The 23,793-nt window shown below is 42.0% G+C and overlaps 1 protein-coding gene across 1 annotated transcript; it reads left to right on the plus strand.

Moving 5' to 3' along the window:
- The first annotated feature begins 5,978 nt into the window (after nt 1–5,978).
- On the plus strand, nt 5,979–14,805 carry LOC109409625 (uncharacterized). Its single transcript, XM_062847914.1, has 2 exons — nt 5,979–5,996; nt 12,476–14,805. The coding sequence occupies exons 1-2, from the start codon at nt 5,979–5,981 to the stop codon at nt 14,000–14,002; spliced, it is 1,545 nt and encodes a 514-aa protein (XP_062703898.1). The 3' UTR covers nt 14,003–14,805.
- The last annotated feature ends 8,988 nt before the right edge of the window (nt 14,806–23,793 follow it).

Genomic DNA, 23,793 nt, shown 5'->3' on the forward strand with positions numbered 1-23,793 from the left:
GGTCGGTTCTCTCAACAGCTGTTGCAGTTCGTGGTTCATTCGCCTTCTCCAATTCCTGTATTCCATCTGCACTCCGCCTTAGATGGTACGCAGCACCTCCGTTCGAAAACTCCCAGGGCGCGTTGGTCCTCTACACGTGAATAGGGTCCATGCTTCGTGCCCATAGAGGACTACCGGTCTAATCAGCATTTTGTAGATAGTTAACATCGTGTGACGGCGAACTTTAAGTTCGATCTCCTGCCATAATACGTCTTTGAATTTCTCTGCTGGTGTCATTGTCGGCGGTCACCAGTGAGCCCAAGTACACGAATACTACAACCGCCTCGATTTCATCACCGTCGTTAGAAACTCGGGCTGACGTTGTCTAGTGTCGAGTGAGAAGCTCACTGGAAGCATTAAATGTGTCCGTGTATCGTATCAGTTTATCCGGAAATTCGTATTCGTGCATAATCTGCCATAGCTGGTCTCGATCGATTGTATCATACGCCGATTTAAAATTGATGAACAAGTGATGTGAGGGCACGTTGTATTCGCGGCATTTCTGCAACACTCGTCGGATGGCGAACATCTGGTCCGTTATAGCGCGTTCACCCATGAATTCAGCATGATATTGCCCAACGAACTCTCTTGTATATCTTGTAGGCAGTGCTCAATAGTGTGATCGCGCGATAGTTCCCACAATCCAAATTGTCGCCCTTTTTGAAGATGTTGCAATCCCCGGTGAGATTTGAATGAACTAGTTCACCCGAAACCCTTACACAGTTTTGCACACCGTCCATCGTTACTTTAATGTTTAATCAGTCTATTCAGCTTCCCAGAAAAGCCGTTTTCGTCCATGATTTTCCATAGCTCTGGGCCATTGATACTGTCATATGCCGCTTTGAAGTCTATGAACAGGTAATGTGTTGGGACCTGGTATTTACGGCATTTTGGAGGATTTGCCGTAGGATTAAAATCTGTTCCGTTGTCGACCGGCCGTCGATGAAGCCGGCTTGATAACTAACCCACGAACTCATTTGTTTTGGGTGACAGACGACGGAAGATGATCTGGGATAGAACTTTGTGAGCAGCATTCAGTATGGCGACTGTTCTTAAGTTCACACACCATGGTCACCTTTCTTGTAAAATGGAAGATTACCCCTTTCGTCCACACCTCCGGTAGCTGTTCGGTTTCCCAGATCATGTTCATGACGATCCACCGGTGCAGACAGGTGACCAACTTTTCTAGGCCCATCTTGATGAGTTCAGCTGCGATACCAACCAGCTGCTTTGTTGGTTTTGAGCTGGTGAATGGCATCCCTACCTAACTTCCTTCAACGTAGGAGTTGGCTCATTTCCGTCCTCTGCTGTACCAACATAGTCATTTCCTCCGCTGATCCCCCGTGCAGGCATTCTCTTCGCCATTCAGGTGCTCATCGAAGTGCTGCTTCCACCTTTCGATCACCTCACGTTTGTCCGTCAGGAGGCTCGCCTTATCCCTGCATATTTCGGCAGTATAGATCGTAGGGTAAATGATGACGGTTGGACCAGTCTAAAAATTGATCATGGTTGGACCAATTGGGAAAAAGCCAATTTTTTTAATGATTTACTGAAAATTTGAACGAGTACCTTCCTACCGTCAAAACATATCCTCTTTTTCATTGATATAACATAGATTTTCTTAAATATTTTTTGAAATCTTTTAAATAATTCAGAATTTCACCGAAGACCATTCTAAGCACAATTCGAGCACCAAAGTTACGCAATTAGTAACATTCACAGAAGTCATATTCTTCTCAAAATGAATCAACTTTTTGTATTATTTTATTGCGAAAATTTGTTAACTTCACGTTGGGTAATTAATAATTCATCATTTTCTTTTGAAAATATGAGTAATCAGTAAAATTGGATCAACTGAATATTATCATGGTTGGTCCTGCCTATGATTTTGGTTGGACCAAGCCGTAGCCATGTTGGTTGCTAGGACCAGTTTGGTTTGTTTACAGTTTTCTCCGCGCGTTGACAGTAGGCACCTAAACAGTTTCTCCTAAACAGATCTCAATTATTTATTCCGAAAACAATTGAAAGTCGCCGTATAACCAGGTTGGTAAATACATAATTGTAATTGATGGTTGAAACATTTAAGGATTTAAGTCTTGCCTTTGAAGGAATTTGCTACGTGACGAGATGCTCACATGGATTTGGGAGACGCCGGGTATTGTGCGCTTCTAGTCGCAGATCAAGCCTAAGGAACAAGCGTTTTTGTCCTACGGAATCTTTGATATAACGAAGACTTTCAAAATGCGCAGCTGTGGATTGATTGATTGATTTAACTTGGCTGGTTTGTCTCTTTAAGCTGTGGATTGGGCACCAAGCGTAATAGGCCAGCTTTCCCACTTGATCCTGTATTATCGATTCTTGAAGAGGCCGTTCACTTTAAATTTAGCTTAGGTCACGCAGCCACACGCCGGTAACTGCTTTACGTGCTGTTACTTGAGATCGATAGCTTTAATAAATGTATTGAAATTACTAGCATTTGTCCTTCCTGGTTTTTCCTCCATAATACGAAACTTAACCCTCTCCCATGGTACATCAACTCTCCTTAGTTAGAACTGCACATATTTCAAAGCTATCACTTGTTGAACACCTCGGCAAGCTCCTTGAGTTCTGATCAATTACACATTGCCGTGTGCAGCATAGGTGTGCCACATTAATAGGGATTCCCATGAAACACATGGCAGCGCAGGACTAGTGAATAAAAGTTGCTGGACTTCCATAAGGATCTTGTAAGCAGACCAAAACCAAACATAAAGCAACACTTAAGTCAATTGATGTCTTATTTATCTAACATATGCGATAAGGCTTTTATGACTTGGATGTACCGGCTACTAGCTACTATTCATGTCCTTTTAATGAAAAAATCAAGTTTTTTAAACAACATCTCGACTTAGTTGTGTTTTTTTGATGATTGGTCCAACCATGATCAATTCCTTGGTCCAACCATTATCAGCATTGGTCCAACCAAAATCAGAATTTTGTGACCAATAAAAGCGATATTTTAATAATTTATTATATTTTTTCATGTTTTTTTCGTACGTTTCAAAAAGTAGAAGAGTAGAGCTTTCCATTGATACCAAATTTTGTATACTTTGGTATTATAATCACGGAAATATTTGGAAACAAATATTGGCTATGTTCCAAAATGCGTCAAATTGGTCCAACCATCATCATTTACCCTACCCGGGCGGCCGCCGGAACTGTACAGTGTTAATAACGAAGAGTTTTAGGCGTAGTTTAACTATCACCAGTGATCAGTGATAAGAGTCGATGATAGCGCTACGATAGGTCCTGACGTCGACAATATCGGAAAAAGTACCGTCCATCAATCAAAGTGTGGTCGATTTGCGATTCCGTTTGCTGTAGTGATCTCCAGGTGTAACGATGAAAGAGGCTGTGCTGAACTTTCCAATCGTCGGTCTGAATTCCCCCTTCTGGCCTACTTGAGCGTTTAGGTCTCCTATGATTATCTTGACGTCGTGGCTTGGGCAGCGGCCGTACTCGCATTCAAGCTGCGCGCGTAGAATGCGTCTTTGTCATCATCAGTGCTTCCGGAGTGAGGACTGTGACCATTTATATGCTGATGTTGAAGAATCGGCCCTTGATCCTCAACTTACATATTTTTTCTTCGATCGGTCACCAACCGATCACGCGCCACTGCATGTGTAGCCGCAACTCTGTTAAATGGTATGATTACCTCTCGTTCGCACCAGTGATTCTGCCCAACACACCTCCTGCAGCGCTACGATTCCAAACACGAAATCCTGCAGTACAGTGCAGTGTATATCGGTGCTCCCGATGAAGTTGAGAGATCTGCAGGTTCACGTACCGAGCTTCCATTTAATCGCAAGCCCCTTTTCGTCGCTGTGGGCGTCGCCATTGGTATTGGTTCGCATTCTTCTCTTATTGTTTTTTCGGTGCTTGTCTTTTTACATCTGGCTCGCAGGCTTGACACCAACTCACTAACCCAGAGAATTGCGCTTACATTCCCGGCAGCTACGGGTTCTGCATTGGCATTTCCTCCTACTACAGTGCTAAATAGCTAGGCTCAAGCGTCAGTCTTCGCCGGGGGTGATGTTTTTAATGGGCGTCCAGGTGATAATGTTTCACCTAAGCTTCCATCCCTAAATTGTTATAAATACGTCCAAATGCAGGTTGCTTGCTATACCTACAAGTTTGATTATTTTAAATCCCTGTGACGAAAAATTTCAATTCTGATACAGCTACCGTTTTAGTCTGAACACCACTGTTGTATGAGTATTTCTACAGTTATTAACTGACAGCGTATTAAACATTTCTTGCTTTCATATACTGCCTGAAATCGCACATAAGTCCCATCATTACTTGGTTTCCTATTCATATATGTAGGATAAGTTTGAGATAGCAGGGCAACAACAAAAGGTTTCCTGGATAAGATGATAGGGTACCTGTACCAGTTATCGCACTACCTAAGAAAAACTATTTCTACAAAAATAAGAAGAAGACCGACGAATGTAAACAATAAGTCAAATGATTGATTTGTTTCAATACTTTACAGGAAAAATATAGAAACGGAGCCAAAACTACTTTTAGTATTTATTACGGCGTGTGCCAATGATAGGAACCCTGTACCAGTTATGGACACATTTGTTAATTTGGGTTCCACTTCGCACTATTTACATGCATTCCTTATGGGAGTTGCCATAACTGGTACACTATGGCGAAATAGGGTGCAAGGAGGCCGAAAAATTAAGGAAAATGATTTATTTCTACCATAATTTGAGCAAATTGTGAAGTTTGAATGATTGCAATCATCTTTTGTGATCGTGATCTGTTGTTCATGATTTTTTTCTTGTTGATTTGTATCTTTAAAGGTTGAAAATCAACTATGGCGAATTCGAGGTACTATAGCCATAACTGGTACACTGAGCCTACATACTCAAAGAAGTCAACAAAATTTGCATTACTAATTGCATAAGTCTTGAAGGAAAAGTAGTCAAAATACAATCAATTGACTCGCAGTGCAGTGAGCAGATTTCCTCAACCCTTCATTATCACCAGAACGACGACGCAATTAAAGCTAATACAAAAGCGCGCTGAGGTTTATTCTCCAACAAACCAAACAGTTTGGTTAACCTTGAACTCGTCATAGAAATCGCGAATTTTGTTTTGTTCAGCCTTCTAAGTCTTTTCATTCAAATATCTCTTCTTGTGTGGATCGTGCCTCCACAAGTTGCTTAGAATACCTACTGGGGGCAGCTTACTGCTGCCAGTAAAAATACATTCAACCTCTAAGGAGGACCAGGGCATTAGAACAGCTGCAAACATATACCGGCACCGGCTGAGCGAGGAGATACGACGACACAGTACCGGAGAAGACGGAGGAGATTTTCACGCTCCGTTCACCGGCTGGCTGACTGGTTTTCGGTTGGGGCTTAAAAGCACACCTCCTTCTGCTATTTGCTAGCCTGTTGGCCAAGCACCGGTATCTACCAGCTGTGATTGTGGTGTGTACGTAGAAGTGTATGGTGATGATGAAGCTTGCGCTCGGTCCTCTAGCCATGTATGCTCTCTCTCTATCAATCGGGCCGATTTGAAGGACAAGAGTTTCTTCACCTGTTCGCCGACGCTACGCGTGCGGTGTGTTGTGCTATTGATGATGTTGGTACCTACTTAAACCTTATAGTAAGTAGATAGAGGTACGAGAGGGTTGTTAGTTTTGAAGCGGCGAATGGTGAACCTGTTGGTCAGTTAGCATCATAGCCAGCGTGTGTGTGTGCAGATAGGTGTGAATGAATTTGTCTCGATTCCGTACATGTTGAATGCTTGCGGTCATGATACTCTAAGCAAGTTAACGATAGGTACCCCGATTTCCCATATTCTTTTTAACAAATGAAAATATCTGTAAAGCTAATGGGTTCATTCAGGTTACGTTTTGGAACAAATCTGCTTTTATGTACAACATGTACAGTAGACTTTCGGTAAGTGCAACATGTTTATGTTTCAGTTACCGAATGAAATTCGCTAACTGCAACGACTGACAGCCGTCAAACAGTTGTCTTGCTGTTGGACGCAGCCAGAATGCACTCAAAAACATCGCAATGCAGCTGTAGTGCATTTGAAAAACATCGCAACTTTGTTGACGTTTCGTTTTTGACAGATAGCGGTGTGATAACTGCAAAATTGTTGCACTTAGCGGCCTTGCAGTTAAAAAGCATTGCAGTTAAACCGTTTGCACCGAGCGAACGTCTACTGTATGTTTATTACAGTTTTGCTTTAACACCGTTGCATGGAACGAGCTCACCAAATGATATTCGTCCATTCATCAATCGAGATATAATACTCCACTCCATGCAGCAATTCTTTATATATGTAGTAGATAAAGCACCGACGAAGATAAAGTGTGGAAAACGTTAATTTTCTTGATGGACGTGGTCGAAATCTGCAATAAACATAAATATTTTCTTGATCTAGTTCACGGGTTCCCAACCGGTGGTCCGCGGCCCCCTGGGGGGCCGTGAAGCCAGTCCAAGGGGGCCGCAATGTTACCAAAAAATTGTAAAAAAATTATTCTATTTTGTGCAAATTATACCAATTTTTAATTTTGTATACCGTCACCCCCAAAAGCCACAATTTTAGGAACAATTTTGCAGTATAAAACGCCTTCAGAAGAAATTTTTTTTCGGCTGCGCCGCTATTTTTCAGCTATGACTGAAGTTGAATGTACATGACATCATTGTTTACGAAATGTGAGTGTCGAATAAAAAAACGTATCATTGACCGTCGAAAACCCCTCCCACAGTAAATTTCTCGCTACGTCACTGTACCCAAAAATTCGGTTTGGTTCATTTGATTCATTTTTTTTCCAAAAACCTTCATTGGGCCGCAGATGTTTCGACAATTCTTAAAGGGGATCGCCACCTCAAAAAGGTTGGGAACCACTGAGTTTATTCCCTTTTGTATGACAAAGAAGCTTTTCTTCTAAGGGTCTGTAATTCAAAATTAAGTTGTATTGGCGATAACTTTTTTATAGTTTTGATGATGAATAAGTCCTCTTAAACTGTTATAACCCTGCATCAGCACGTCTTCTGCTTAGGATTGCTCGAAAGGATCTTACCGAGAAGCTTCAAATAAATCCAAAAAATATCCATAAAGTCGCCTAAAATTAATTAGCTTCAGGTAAGAAAAACGAGTACATCAATGATCTTACCTGGAAAAATATGTCCAAAAGTGTGCAGTGTATTTTGTCCAAACTATGCTATGGGTTAGGAACAAGGGGCCAGACACGTATAATTCTTGGCTTAGTATATTATAGTATACTGAAATATATTAGTGCATCGTAGCAAACTCTGCTGCCGATTTTTTCGATAAACAATGTTTGTTTTTTGATTCATCTGTCACAGCCTTGATTTTAGCCAGTACGATTACTTTGATGGTAATACAGTAGACCAGTGATCCTCAGCCTAAATGTCCATGCGGGCCAAAATTGAATTTTGAAAAGAGACTGCGGGCCGCAAGTCATTCTAGAGTTTATTTTCAATTTTCAAGATCCAACACAAAACCCATTTGTTTGATTTTTGAAAAGTTTAAACAAGAATAGAGAACTTAACAAAAGTTATCAGCAGATTTTATTTCACTCGGAAAAATCCTTAAAATCACAGGGAAATTAAAACTAAATTTTCAAGACCGTAACATTTAGGATTTGTAGTTCTTGGTATAATGTTGAGCAAATGGAGTTTCTTACTGCAGCTTAGAGAATTCCTGAAAAGTATATCGAACCCTTTATTTAAAAGAAAAACATGGAACTGTGAGGTTTTTTGGGACTTCTCCTGAATTTTGAGAAATTTCAGTATGATTTGTAGGGATTTCAGAGTTTTCGGAAGAAATTCCGAAAAACTGCCTGGAGATACGAAATCCTTGGTGATTTTTTCAAAGTTTTTCTTGCGTAATTTCATAGGAAGCCAATGAAGAAAAACCTGCAGACATGATTTCCAGAGCAATGTGTGCAAGTATTCGTAGACGATTTAAATAGATATTTTAAGGAAAATTCCCAAAAGCATTGCTAGGGGAATGCTTGTGGAATTTAGCCTAAACTCATTATTTGAGAGAAAAACACTGTTCTTCACAACAGTTTTGAATATTTTCGGAATAAAATTCGAAAATACTTTTCGAAACAACTAGAATATGGTGAAACTTCTGATTGTCATTATGAAATCTATGAGCGGGCCACTTTTTAATACATTTCAAAATCAGTTCGCGGGCCGCACTAAACCTGGTCGAGGGCCGCAGTTTGGTGACCACTGCAGTAGACGTTTGCTCGGTGCAAACGGTTTAACTGCAATGCTTTTTAACTGCAAGTCCGCTAAGTGCAACAATTTCGCAGTTATCGCACCGCTATCTGTCAAAAACGAAACGTCAACAGAGTTGCGATGTTTTTCAAATGCACTACAGCTGTATTGCGATGTTTTTGAGTGCATTCTGGCTGCGTCCAACAGCAATTGATAATTGTTTGGCGGCTGTCAGTCGTTGCAGTTAGCGAATTTCATTCGGTAACTGAAACGTAAACATGTTGCACTTATCGAACGTCTACTGTACTTCTAATACACTAATTATACTAATACATGGCCCCTTGATTAGGAATAATTCGTTGAGATTAAAAACATCTGACAAACGTATAATTATAAAAAAAATATGTAAATGGCATTTAAACAATTAGTAAACTATGCCATAAAATACAGGAAGGGGAAGAAAACATGCAATTCGAATAGATTGTGTTTCTGATAAGTAGGTACTCACATTATTTCATATCACAGAAGATTGTTGAGAACAGGTTGTTTTATCTGTTTTAATCGATCTGCTCATTAGACTGTATCCCTGCAGGTGCTCTTCAAGCTATCCTTTGCCGTGGGAGGGGATGGTTAGCAACGATGACGTCCCTTATTCATTTACAAATACCAGACAATAGCATGGATGCGACTATATTTGTTTACCAGACACTTCTTGAGAAGGTTTAATTGCAATGCATCCCGCTCTTTTCATATATGCATTCTCACAAATCCCTTCAACCTGTATTGGCGAATTATGCCGCAAGCAGCAGCCAATCGTCATCATCCTCTTTATCTGAGGAAACGACGCGACGTCGGTGGAGCTTTTATATGAGGTGCATAAGCATGCACATTAGGGTGGCCCACACTTATAAACAAAACAAAAATTTCGAAAAATGTCAAGTCTTACCCCCTAAATCAGTTGTTTTGGACTCCCAGAAGCTACGTTCAAAATTTGAGCAAAATCGGTTGAGCCTAAGGGGGCGCTCAAAACGCTTGAAGTTTGTATGGGAAAACTTGGCCAAATGTATGCAGAAATTTTAGGTTTTCGAATTTGGACGCTAGATGGCGCTGTAAGCGTTTAAAAAATAAAGCCTTTGGTATTTTTTTAGGTGACTTTATGCCAAAGAACTTTATCGAAGATCATCAAGTGATCCGACGGCTGTGAAAAAAGTTATACCCTAAGCAAAGTGAGGCAAAGTATTGAGATTTCATTAATGATATTATTCCTTTACACGCATTGGAAAAACAACAATAAAGTTTATCCTCACTTTAGCTGGGGTATAACTTCGACACAGTTGTTTGGCATATAGTCACCTACAGTAATACCAAAGGGTTTGATTATTGAACGCTTACAGCGCCACCTAGCGGAAAAATTCGAAAACTTAAAATATCTGCATACATTTGGCCAAGTTTTCCCATACAAACTTCAACCGTTTTGAGCGCCCCCTTAGGCTTAACCGATTTTGCTCAAATTTTGAACGTAGCTTCTAGGAGTCCAAAACAACTGATTGAGGAGGTAAGACTTTTGATTTTTGTTTTTCATGTAAGTGTGGGCCACCTTAATGCACATGCAACGAGACAGTCAGACAGACACCCCACAAACATCCAACTGCATCGCATCATGGCATCGTGCAGTGCATCCATGACCACAGTCAATGCAAATGCGTACGCGCACCCGCCTGCTCTCGTCCGTTGTCTGGCAACGGCGGCAGCAATCCATAGATATAGGTTTATGTGACTGTCTAAAAGCATGTGAATGTGCAGCACGGTACCAGAAATAGATGCACCAACAAACCGGACCAGTGCAGCTCAGTCGGTGCATGCATGCATATTGGATGAAGAATCGTCATCGTCGGCGTCGTCAACGCAACAATTTGTGCGCGACAAGTAGGGGGTTTGGCTCAGGCTCAGACATCGTCGTCACATATGTTTTGATTTTGCTTTTTGTGCTATGTCGGTTAGTGTGGGTCATCAGAACCGTTTTCTCAGATCAAAGCTTTTTTGGTTCCGTTTCGGGTCCTGAGTATCTGTGCAAAATTTGAGCACGATCGGTTGCGTCTACACTTTGCGCATTGCAATTGAAACTTGTATGGAATTTTGAATGGGAAAACATACTTTTTTGCTTTTTTGTCATAAGTTGAAAAAGTTCGTCTGAAACTTTTTAACCGATACTATTAAATGATAGCTTAGAATATTTTGAAAAACTTTGTTGAAGACCGCAAAGCGATCCGATGCTTGTGAAAATAGTTATAACCAACGAACCCCATACATGTGTTTATGTTTTAACATGTAAAGGAATAACAATAGCAACAAAATCATGCTGTTTCGCCAAGCAATGCCAACGTTATAACTTTTTTCATAAGCATCAGATCATTTCGCGATCTTCGACAAAGTTTTTCAGGACACCCTAGGCTATGTTTTAATTTTATCGGTTACATGGGTTTAGACAAATTTGAGCTTGTTTATGAGAGAAATGCAAAAAAGTGTGTTTTCCCATGTAAAACCCCATACAAACTTCAAACGCGATGCGCAAAACGTAGACATAACCGATCGTGCCCAAATTTTGCACACTTACTTGGGTCCTGAAATGGGATCAAAAAAACTTTGATCTGATGGGATACCATTGAATTTTTCATTTTTCCATATAAACGATGACCCACTCTAATGTCGGTACGTATGCAAATGCACTCAAAATAGACCACACATGTGATGCGTCGTGACTGCGTTCGAACGGATATTACTGGAAGTACTTGGTTGAGTTCTATAGAACATTGAGTTAAAAATAAAAATAAAAAATAAAATAAAAATAAAAACGACACATAGAACATTACAAATGTTAGGATAAATTACTCACAAACTGAGCATACACAATACCAAACATGAACTGTACCCTGTTACTCAAATAGATAACAAATTCTGAACAGGATAAGAAGATTTCATTGATTGTTTTCAATCTATTGTTTTCAGTCTATTCTGGAATTGTGTTCAGTTTGACTGATCGCCTTCTTGATCGCAGCAACGTTCATAGCTAGAGTTTGTCTCTACAATTTGATGTCCGTGTTAGGGAATGACTTGACACTGACTTGCCAGACTTCGGTACCGTAAACAATAGATAAATGAAGGTTTAGAACCATCCATTAGATCCTAGTTGTAGTCGGTCGTCAGTGTCATGATCAAATTAACATCTATTCCATATACCCAAGCAACACACATGTTATATAAAAGTTACGACAGCGCAAGTTTTGGTTGTATATGAGTTTATTATACGTTATTTCAACACAATGTTAGAATTACGTCAAATTAACTTCTATAAAACCAAAACTTGCGCTGTCGTAACTCTTATATAACATGTGTGTTGCTTGGGTAGGGTAAACGCTCCCTTAGTGGTGGTAGTGGCAATTTAGCCTCACTTCGACCAAAAAGCTCGCAAATGACATTTTTGGTAGATGCATTATACTTAATGACATTAATTCAGTTTTGTGCTCAGGATTTTTCGAAAAACCTATTTTAAACAATTATTTTCCTTAATTTTTTGCTCCTTTGCACCTATAGTGGTGGTAGTGTTCCTATAGTGGTGGGTCCCATAAGAATTCAATGGGATGCGCCACTATAGGAACCAATGTTAAATTTTACCACCATAATAGGAACCGTGTACCTATAGTTGGTGCAAGTGATTTATTAGTGAAAATAGAAATAAATGATGGTTTTTACATTTTTCCTAGCAAGAATAAATGAAAAACAACCGATTAACGTTTCCAGACTTTTTATTTTGTGATATTATCAATTTTATTCAATTAGGGTATCGCGCCACTTGGGCGGTGGCTTCTATATTCGTCTGTTTTCCACTATAACTCAGTCAATTTTGAACCGATTGACTTGAAATGTTGTACACGGGTAGATACTATACCTATCTCACCATATTCCAAAAGTTGTGTCAATTGGTTCAAATTTGACTGAGTTATAGTGAAAAACAGACGAATATAGAAGCCACCGCCCAAGTGGCGCGATTCCCTATTTTACTACAAGGAGCTACTAATTTATTTATTTATTTACAAATTCACTGTATTCAAACCAATAAATGACATGAGATTCCGTGTTCCTAATTGTGCCTTTATTCTTTCTTTTCCCAACAGGCGGCAATCCTTCAGCAAACAGCAGAATACATCTACACCCTGGAGCAGGAGAAAACCCGACTGCTGTCGCAAAATTGCCAACTCAAGCGGTTACTTGACCAGCAGGACCACAACGGAGCGGTGGCAGCGGCCGAGCTCCAGCAAGCCACCCCACAGACTGTTCCCGGTGTTACCGTACTGACCGCCACAGGTCCGGTAACGACAGCGGCCGTCATGGTCAACAACAGCTCAACCGGAGCGGCGGCTCCAACGGCCGCAGCCGCCCAAGTGGCCACCATCGCCAAGAAGCGCAAAATTGACGCCATCATCCAGCCGGTGTCGGACTCGTCGGACGAAGGACTCGGATCTATGTCACCGGAACCGGTCAGCCTCATGCAGGTCGTGAATAGCGCGGCCGGAACAACGACACTGGTCACAGCGGTCAACGGGCGCCCCGTTCCTCCGTTCAACGTATCGGCGAAGGACTACTTGGATTTGAAACACCAGCTGGAGATCGAGCGACGGAAGAAGGCGGTCTTCGAGGAGAGATTAAAGGCGTTAGAACGACAGATCTACCCGGCTCGGGTACTTTATCAAGATCATCCGGAATTGGTTGAGACGAGCGAACCTGTGGAAGAAGTAATCGTCCCAGCGATATCCAAAATAGTCCCGGCCAAAATGGCCCGAGAACCGGACAGTGTTCAACTGATCGCTTTGGACGCCGGAGGTAAGAAGCAGCTGGTCGTCTGCGGACCGGAAATTATCGAAGAGACTGTCATAACGCAGCCCATTGCCAAGCCAGCGATTGTCCCGATTAAGGAAGAGAAAGTGTTCATCAAACGATCCCGATCGCGATCGCCCACGATCGAAACGGTTGTCACATTGCCACCCAAGAAAAACCGCTATGCAACGATCCTGGAGAAGGCCATCAAGGCGGAACCCAAAGTGGAAGTCGAGCGTATCGATTCTCCCTCGTCGATCGTCGTCAGTGACGATCACCTATCGCACTTGACCAGCAGTAAGTTGGTTACATCCCAGCAGCAGCAAGCCGCCTCCAGGATCAACACCTGCCGCCATAATCTGGAGACGATAGTGGAGGCGATAAGGCACCTGGAAGGCGATGCCTTCGACAACGTAGCTCCTCAACAGCAGCAGCAGGCTGCGGCGGCGGTTCAGGAAGTACCTCTTGCGTTGATCACGTCCAGCAAACAGAAGGAACGCGAACTCCGCCAAAGTCAGCTGGAACCGTACCTGACGTTCCGGACACCACCCTCCACAGGTACCTGCTCAACAGTCTCCTCCGCTACCTCCTCCTCCACCACCAGCATCCCTTCCAGTAACACCTCCAGCAATCCCAGCGGCAACCCCGCGATCGTCTCAGTCTCCATCACTCCCACCGTTGCGCTGGCCGCCGGCGGTTGCAGTCCCTCCCCTTCAGTCCCCTCCTCCTCCGCACCCTCCGTCCCGCAACACAGCACCGCGTCGCAGATCCTCCAGCAGCACCAACAGTGTCGACCGGGCGTGATCGTCGTTAAGCAGACCTCATGATCAGCTGGCATCACTGCTCCTCCTTCCTCATTCCTAACTGGCATCCCGGCTGCGACCGCAGCCGCTGCACCATCAGCATCATCTTCCTCGGCGTCGCTACCATCGGCCGGCTCCGGATCGATCGGCACGATCGTGATCAACAGTGGCTGCGGTGGTGGCACCGTCGCCGCCAAACAGATGAAGATCGTCGGCTGCTGCAAGAACGTTGGCAGCGGGACGGCCAACGTGATCATCAAGTACCGGCAGCCTGCTCCTCCTCCTCCACACAATCAACCGTTGGTGGACGATTCGGGCGAATAGCGGCCAGGCACCAACGATCGACGTCGACCGAGGAATCTTTTTTGTTAATTATTTTTATACACATAACGCGGTATATATTACTTTTTCGCTTCCACAAACTGACCTGAAACCCCCGGCCCCCGCCCATCCCGACGGTATTCCCGACGCGTACACATATACATACATGAGAGTAAGTTGTGATTTTCATAGCAATTTTATTTTTCATATTTTTGACGGTAGTTTCGTAGAACGTTTCTTTAAGTTTAAATATTTCTATATTGGTAACGCATTTTTTTCCTTTTTTTTTAATCAAGCGAAAGTTGTAGCGAAGTTTGAAGCGGAAAATTGATATAACTTTTTAAGTATCAAACTAACCAACACAAACACACATACTTTATACATATAAATGATACATTATACTTGATAGGAAGGTTAGGCAAGTAAAAGTAACGTTTGACGGTATATATAGAGCAAGTAAGAAAAAAAGGAGAGAAAGAGACGAAGAGAGAGATTTATTTCTTTAACTAGCCTGACTTTTATATTTTCTGTTGTAACTAAAGAGAGTGCCGATTCGATCGAGTTCTGTAAATCGTGGAGGAAAAAAGCGAGGTTACGTAAAGTTCTGCTGATCTCATAATCCACCTGACTGTGGTGTGATCGTGAACGAAACAAGAAAGAAAAACAACGATTGCGGCCATTTTATTTATCTGTCAGTTTTAGACAGGGTTGCCAGTTTACTAAAAGTTTTGTCCGTCAGAACACGTTAATAGTTCGTTCACTAGGAGTTAGAGATCGACGTCGTTTTCTGTAATTCAGCACAGGTTGATTTTGAAGTTATAGAACTTTACTGGACGTAGGTATTTGAATTGATCTGTTTTGAGAGTTGTCTACGAAATCGTCCTGCACTGGTGTGGTATCCTTCCAAACTTCTCTTCCGGAGCGACACATTTTTAAGTGTTGTAGCATTTTTAGTGTATACGTCCCCCTACGTCATCGAACTTGATTCAGTTTATACACCGAACACCGTTTAGCACTGTTTAGCTTTGAAGGTACCGTTTAGATCGGTTTGGATCACTGAGAAACCACAATAGAAAAGGTAGAAACACATAAACACACATTGAGCATCATATGCCGGGAACTATTAGTCACATAAGTTTTTTTAGTATATAATAACCGGAAGGATTTGGAGATGGATGTACCCAGTGTAGGAAGAATTCCTGGAGAGTTTTAGATTTGAGAAAAGAAAAAAAAAACTGTTCATGAACACGGTTGTATGGAATTTGGAACATTAATATCTATCTATGGTAAGCAGATACTGTCAATGATATCTAGCTGCTGCAGGAGATCCCTGGTGAAGGCATGTTTGGTATCGATAAACTTAAGGTGAAATGGAAGCGCGTCCAGGTGCATTTTTGCCTCGCATTTTCGAGAGCACCGATCTCGTCATCCGCAAATTTCCCGAAAACGAGAATGCTATTCAATGTTTATCACGAATGAGCAAGGCAACTCATTGCTTTTTCAACTCTGTTGTTTATATGACGAGATCTGTGCTTTCGGTATTTGCAAGGCAGCCATTGTGACGGCCATCTTTGGATTCGCTCATATATTAGCATTAGCATTAGCATTAGCATTAAGCGAGTCGCACAAATTCGTAGGTGGTACAGTTCTAGACCGCTGTTATGAGGGTTGCCTCCTTCCCGTCCGAACCAAAGCACAAAGATTTGGGACTAATCTCTGACTCTTAGACAAGACTGAGCCAATCCTCCAATGGTCGAGCACTGTCCTGGCCACGTCCTTGCGACTGCTGAGGAATGGGAAAGGATGGTTAGTTTTGGACACCTATGAAAAATGTAGACAACTCTACGATCTCTCAGGCCTAGGTGTCACGGGAATTTGGGTGTTGTTAGTGGAAGGGTAAACTCCAAAGGATACGCTTGGTTAACGTTCAAGCACACCATTGTTAGACTGCTTCGAATCAGTTGTCTGCCCGATTCATCCTTGTTTCCTCGTCGTCTTGATGGCATTTGGTTTCGGCATTTGGATGGCATTTGGCATCTTTGGATTCGCTCATATATGTCCTTAAAACTGTTTTGCAATCTATGGGATCAGAACAACTTGCGAAGGATTGGCTGTCCTCTCACACAACGATCGGCAAAGCTGGTTTTGCATCGGGTTGCTCAAGAAGCTTGCGGATCAACAGCTGTTTCTGCTATCCCTCACCTACGAACTTGGCTTCTACGGAAGAAAACACAACGCTTGCCCCAACTTGCCAACTCATAGATGAACATAATAAAGGGAATCCGGAGTTGGATTTTCAGTATCCTGCATCTCCAGCTCAATCAGTGTCAACGATGCACTCCAGATATTTGTTTCCGGAGGCACAAATTCTTAGTCGATTAGAAGCTCCTCAATACCCGTTTCGATTCGTTCCAGTCCCGGTTGGTAGGCTCCGATTCCGTTTTGCCGAGCAGCGAAGTGCTGAGGTAGATGTCCGGTGGTGAGTTGACTGCAACGTGGAGCAAACTGTCCACCATGTGGCGGTGAAGGCAGGGCTCAGACAATAAAGGATGGGATGGAACCCCATTCTCTCGAATGTGTCGTCTGTTTTCCGGTTAAAGACACGAGCCGGCTTCAGCTCCTAGAAGCTGCGGTTCAACCGGCAAACCTTCTCGTTTGCATACCTATACTTCCTTCTTTCAGATCGGCGGTCTGATATCCAAATGGTGCACCAGCATATCGGAGCTTCGGGGTTCAACTACGGAATAAATCGTCGCGCCGTTGCCTTCTCGGTAACGTTCTAACGTGATTCCCTTCATGGTTCGCTTGCAACTTCGTCGTTCCATCGTCGCTTTGTTTTCGCTGTCAATAGACTCTTCATCTCTACCATACCGGCAGCCGTATCGTATCAGTCACCGTTGTCGTCTTCACTTTGATCGGAACCGGTGTCCTCATTCGCTCACTACGCTGGAGTTCAGTGTCGATTGAAACTCGACTGAATTGTCCTCCTTATCGTTTTCGAGGGGTCTTTTTGTTAGTCTCTGACAAACCTTATGTATCAGTAGGTCGGCTCCAGAGGCACGATTTTCTGTTGACAATCCTTGCATGCCATCTGCATTATCTTGTCTAGGAACCGATAGGCCTTTGTGTTCTTTAGAATATCCAATGAATGTTATATGCTGAGCTGTCGGGTGGAACGGTGGAACCTCTTCCTTTTCTGCCTCGGAATATGTAGCCATCGATGCCTTCTCGTCGGTAGAATGAACGCAAGCGCTTGTGGTGTAGCTCTTCCTCGATCGGAGAGCACCATTTTCGGTTTACGAGCATATTGGGCTTTGGCCACCTCCAAGAACTGCTGACTTCTCAGGAAGTACAGCATGAAGAACCTTGAAAAGTCGTCAACAAGCGCATGCGAACTCTTCAATTCCTTGCTAAAGGGCATACGGGTGCCCATGCTTCCGATGACACTCGTGCTGACAGTGTTTCAGATGGATTGCGTCAACCAGGTTGGTTGCTTCACCTCACATCTCCACCAGACAGACATGTCTGGTCTTCGTGCTGCCGGATATCGAAAAGAAACGGTTAACACCGCTGCTTCCCTTGGAAACGGAGAGAGAACCTTTCTGTCTTGACACATCTTCTCGGAAAAAAGGCAAGACATTTCTGTCTAGTGGAGGCGTCGGTCGGGTCATGCAGTATCTTGGGTAGTATAGGCCTTGTTTGGACAGTACCATGGTGACAGTTTGGTTGCCATCAACCCGGCAGCCGTTAATGTCAAAAATAACAGTCCCGTTTTTCTGCGCCAGCGACGAAATAAACAGAAGGTTCATCGTTACGTTACACAACTACCATGCTTTGAACACAGCCTTATCTAGGTTTGCTTACCTATGCCGTGCTCACACCCGAGTTCACAATGCAAGGCTTGATCCCGTATTCCAAAGTTGGGCACCTTTTCGCAACATTTTGCTACTTCATCAACGAACTTGGACTTGATTAGTTCCAATATTAGCTCGTCGTCTGATCTACTCTCCAAAGCACTGGTAAGTGTATTGAACGACTCCGGAAGGCTTCGAAGCACCATTGCAACTTACAGATTTTCATCCAAATCTTGGCCTGCCAAAGTTAACGCTCAAAGAGGTCCTCCATGTCGAAGATATGTCGTTTTATATCCTCACCATCGCTAGACCGCTTCTCAAATAGTTGCTTCAAGAGAAATACCAAGATTGATGTCAAGATTGTTTTTTTCGTAGTGTCGGCGGAGACTTTCCCGTGTGACCCAAGCCGTGTTTGTGCCTTTTTTGAGGTTTAGTGGGCTGTCCTCAAGCAACAGACCAATTGTCGCTCGCACCTTTTAGTCTCCATTGTTCCACATTCGAACTCTTGCTCCATCAGCTGCTCCAGGTCCAGCACCCAGTTCTGGTCGATTCTCGATCATAAACTGCCATAATTCTTCATGAACTAACAGAAACTCTACATTTTGCTTCCAGATACTGTAGTTGCTTCCATTCAACTTGACAATTCCCAAACGATCCATTTTCTCTGGCATCGGGCATTTTCTTCGGCTTGTTTATTGGTTGCTCTTGGTTACGGTTAGGCTCACAACCTGTTGATAGAGTGTAATGAAAGTACAGTAGACGTTCGCTCGGTGCAAACGGTTTAACTGCAATGCTGTTTAACTACAGTAGACGTTCGATAAGTGCAACATGTTTGAGTTTCAGTTATCGAATGAAATTCGCTAACTGCAACGACTGACAGTCGTCAAACAGTTATCAATTGCTGTTGGACGCAGCCAGAATGCACTCGAAAACATCGCAATGCAGCTGTAGTGCATCTGAAAAACATCGCAACTCTGTTGACGTTTCGTTTTTGACAGATAGCGGTGCGATAACTGCAAAATTGTTGCACTTGGCGGACTTACAGTTAAAAAGCATTGCAGTTAAACCGTTTGCACCGAGCGAACGTCTACTGTACAAGTCTGCTAAGTGCAACAATTTTGCAGTTATCGCACCGGTATCTGTCAAAAACGAAACGTCAACAAAGTTGCGATGTTTTTCAGATGCACTACAGCTGCATTGCGATGTTTTCGAGTGCATTCTGGCTGCGTCCAACAGCAATTGATAATTGTTTGACGGCTGTCAGTCGTTGCAGTTAGCGAATTTCATTCGGTAACTGAAACGTAAACATGTTGCACTTATCGAACGTCTACTGCACTGTACATAGTGTCACATAAGGCCACAGTTCTTCCTGGACAAAACAGAAGTTCCATCTTGAAGCTCTAGCTTGAATAATTGTACAGTAGACGTTCGATAAGTGCAACATGTTTACGTTTCAGTTTTAAGTGTAGAATTAGCTCTAAGTTAAAATACACAAAAATAAAAACAAAAAAAATACGTTTCAGTTACCGAATTAAATTTGCTAACTGCAACGACTGACAGCCGTCAAACAGTTGTCAATTGCTTCTGGACGCAGCCAGAATGCACTCAAAAACATCGCAATGCAGCTGTAGTGCATCAGAAAAAACATCGCAACTCTGTTGACGTTTCGTTTTTGACAGATAGCGGTGCGATAACTGCAAAATTGTTGCACTTAGCGGACTTGCAGTTAAACCGTTTGCACCGAGCGAACGTCTACTGTAATATGACATGATTACTTTGATTGATTTAATCATATTGTTGGTTGCTTCGTTGCACGTGGTTTGAAGAATCCCCTCACAACAGATAGTCTGGCTAATCCATGCCCAGCCCACAATAGTCCGCCGTGTTCATGAGCTGACGTTTTATTGCACAACAGCTAACACTGTAATTCCTCCACACTAAATCAACTCTCAAAACAGAACAAGCAATCGTGAGAAAATCAAGATAAAGCGAATTCGTTTTCCGCCGCCATCCGCCCCTTCGGAACCCAAATCGGAACCGCATCCTTCTAGCTAATCATTTTCTGTTTGTTAGTAACCTACTACGGTAAATGAAAAGAGCGAGAGAGAAAGATAGAGCGATAAGATCGGAAACACCCCTCCCCCTTTCAAAAAGGGATCCAATGCGAATCAAATTCGAACCTAAAAACAATTTTCGGTTTTCTTCCTGATTATTATTGTATTGTATTTTACATGGGAAAACATAGTTTCTTCTCGTTTAGTGAAAATTCTAGCAAAACTTTCAAAAAGATAGGAAAATTTAGACCCCTCCATCGGAGCACAAAAAAGTCTGCCTAGGTTTCGGTTTTTTTCTTCTTAAGGTTATGTTTAGGACTGTCTTTTTTTCTGGAAAGCATGGCTTGGTTAAAACTGTTTTAGGAGATTTTATCGCGGTTCCGATGGGTCTGCTGGAGCGGGGTTTGCGGCGGTCGGATTTTCGTCCGAGACTCGATCGAGGTGGGAAACCAACCACACACTTATTCGGAATTTGTGTTGAAGTTTTACTACTTGATTTTTGCGCTTGTTTAGTGGTTAGCGTGTAAGTCTTTTGTTTTAGTATTAGTCATCATTCATATACATCTTATATACAGTGTATTTAGCTAAGCGTACGAACCGTGTTGCAAGATTTGCAATGTGATTCGATCGAAACACACAGAGAGAGAAAAAGTATGGATGAAGTCGATGCAGTGTAGGGTAATACCGTGGGAATAAGAGAATTGCGACTTAGTAAATCAATTGTATGATTTATCTGCATTCAGTGAAATACAGTGAATATTTAATGGAGAAACTATTAAGGCTAAGATTAAGGGGAAATAATGCGTAAAGAAATTAAAAGTCTAAACGATAATGTTTAAGTATTTAAGTATTTAAAGAAAAGCATTACGGTAGAAAGAGTGCGCGACAATGCGGAGCAGTGAAATATTTCAGAATATATAGTTCGAATCTCTTTACTGGTGAAGCATAATAATTAATGCTATTATTATTACTACTATTACACTGAAACAAAAACCCAAGTACATTTACGCGTTCAAAGCAAACAAAAAAAAAAACAAATTGAATAATACTAAATGTATTGAATTGATTTTTCTTTTTGTATTCATCAAACTACTTATACTAACGATACAAAGCAAACAAACACAAACACAAATAAACACATTACAAACATTATTCTACTTAAAACAAAAAAAAAAAGCTTCATGCAAAACATGGAAGGCAATGGAGCAGAATAGCTAACGAACGCGGAGCGACGCTGCGTTCCCAATTGCGCGTAAAGAGTATTTCTCCAATAAAGACAAAAGGCGCGAGGAAACTGAATTAAAGTACGTTCTCATTGCAAAGTTAAGAAGTATCCAATGTTCGAAAACAAACAAACAAACAATAAGAATACGAAAGAGGCAGCGTAAGTGAAGAAAATTCGTAATATTACTAATAATAATGTTATCAACTATTATGGTTTAACGGCGGAAACAGAAACACGAAAACAAGAACAACACAAAAACGATAACAAACAACTCTAGAAAAACCATCGCATATAATGGAAGATGAGAACAGTTGTTTTCGGATTCGACTGGTGTCGAAAAAGAGACACTGAAAAAAAAAACTGTACAAAACACGATATCCGAAGCTGCTGAATATTTTCGTTTTTCTTTTCACAAAATATTAAAAAAAAACATTTTTTGAGAATTGTACTACTTTTTTGAGCTAGAGAGCTGGGGTCGTGTCAGTCAGTCGACGACGACCGCGAGACCCTCCTTCCCCCCTAACTCCCGGACTCAAAGAATAGGCCTCCCCTAGGGCACGGCGGACGGAGGGGAAGGTGTGGTAGCGAAACCAACGTGAAAACTGCCCATTAAATGCCTGAAATATCTTATTGTGTCCCGAGAGAACCAGTTTTACCGAGTTTATCGCAGATGAAACCCCAAACTACGGAGGAGAGCCCAGCTTGTTGGGAGTTTTCCGAAAAAAAAAACAAACAAACATTCAAATATTTAAAAAATAAGAGAAAAACGGAAGAAAATTGAAAGATATGTCAAACTAAAATTAAACTCCAAATTTACCGATGTAGTTGTATATCAACATTACTCACAGACAGACAAACAAACAAACAAACAAACAACAAATCATTACACACGCGAACGACTTTTTACGAAATCGAGCATCCGGAACACGCGCGGATTAACTGATGATCGTACGTACCCGAAATCAGATTTTCCCGAACAGAAAGAAAAGCAATGAAACGAAAACGCGACCGCCAACTGCTGGATGACGTGTCAAGTGGACTGGCAGCACTGCTGACATGTTGGCGGTTGGGCGCCAACTAGGAAAATAGTTTTGATAAATGGTAAAGCTATTTCCCAGAAGTTTTCACGGGGATTCAAATTCATGTGTCTGTGGAAACCCTGAAAATCAGTCTAGAATTGCCGAAGTTACGGAAGAACAAAAGGAAAAAGACTTGTTTATGGGGTTTTAAAGAATCATCACAAAATAATACATAGTTGATTCATTCCAATATGATTTATGTATATGGGCTAGGGTGGCCCACACTTATATGAAAAACGAAAATTTCGAAAAATACCAAGTCTTACCTCCTAAATCAGTTGTTTTGGACTCCCAGAAGCTACGTTCAAAATTTGAGCAAAATCGGTTGAGCCTAAGGTGGCGCTCAAAACGCTTGAAGTTTGTATGGGAAAACTTGGCCAAATGTATGCAGAAATTTTAAGTTTTCGAATTTTGCCGCTAGGTGGCGCTGAAAGCGTTCAATAATCAAACTCTTTGGTATTATTGTAGGTGACTATATGCCAGAGAACTTTGTCGAAGACCGCGAAGTGATCCGACGGCTGTGAAAAAAGTTATACCCAAGGCAAAGTGAGGCAAAGTATTGAGATTTCATTATTGATATTATTCCTTTACATGTATTGGAAAAATAACAATTAAGTTTATCCTCACTTTTCCTAAGGTATAACTTTTTCCACAGACGTTGGATCACTTTGCGGTCTTCGACAAAGTTGTTTGGCATATAGTCAGCTACAATAATACCAAAGGGTTTGATTATTGAACGTTAACAGCGCCACCTAGCGGCAAAATTCGAAAACTTAAAATTTCTGCATACATTTGGTCAAGTTTTCCCATACAAACTTCAAGCGTTTTGAGCGCCCCCTTAGGTTCAATCGATTTTGCTCAAATTTTGAACGTAGCTTCTGGGAGTCCAAAACAACTGATTGAGGAGGTAAGACTTGGCATTTTTAATATGGGCCTTTTCATTTGACGTCTTAAGACAGTTGATTTCTCGGGCATTTGACAGTTCTCCTATGAAAATGACAGTTTAGCGTTTGCGCCTTTGTTCGGCAGTTGTAAACAGTGGCATGCGTGGACCAGTCAACTGAAAAGGCCTATTGGTAGCAATAGTTTTGGATGACTCGGCGAACTTTTCGATTAATTCCCTATGAGAACTTTAGTTCACAATTCTCCTGACATCTTTGACGAATTCCCGTTTCTAACATCCTGCACAGATATTTTCAGTAGTACACTGTTTATTGTACGATGTGTCGAGTGGGAATAGCAACACTGTTGCCATGTTAACAAGTAATGATATTGAAAAATT

This window comes from Aedes albopictus, chromosome 2 (genome assembly GCF_035046485.1).
Source record: "Aedes albopictus strain Foshan chromosome 2, AalbF5, whole genome shotgun sequence".
NCBI classification, from domain to species: domain Eukaryota; kingdom Metazoa; phylum Arthropoda; class Insecta; order Diptera; family Culicidae; genus Aedes; species Aedes albopictus.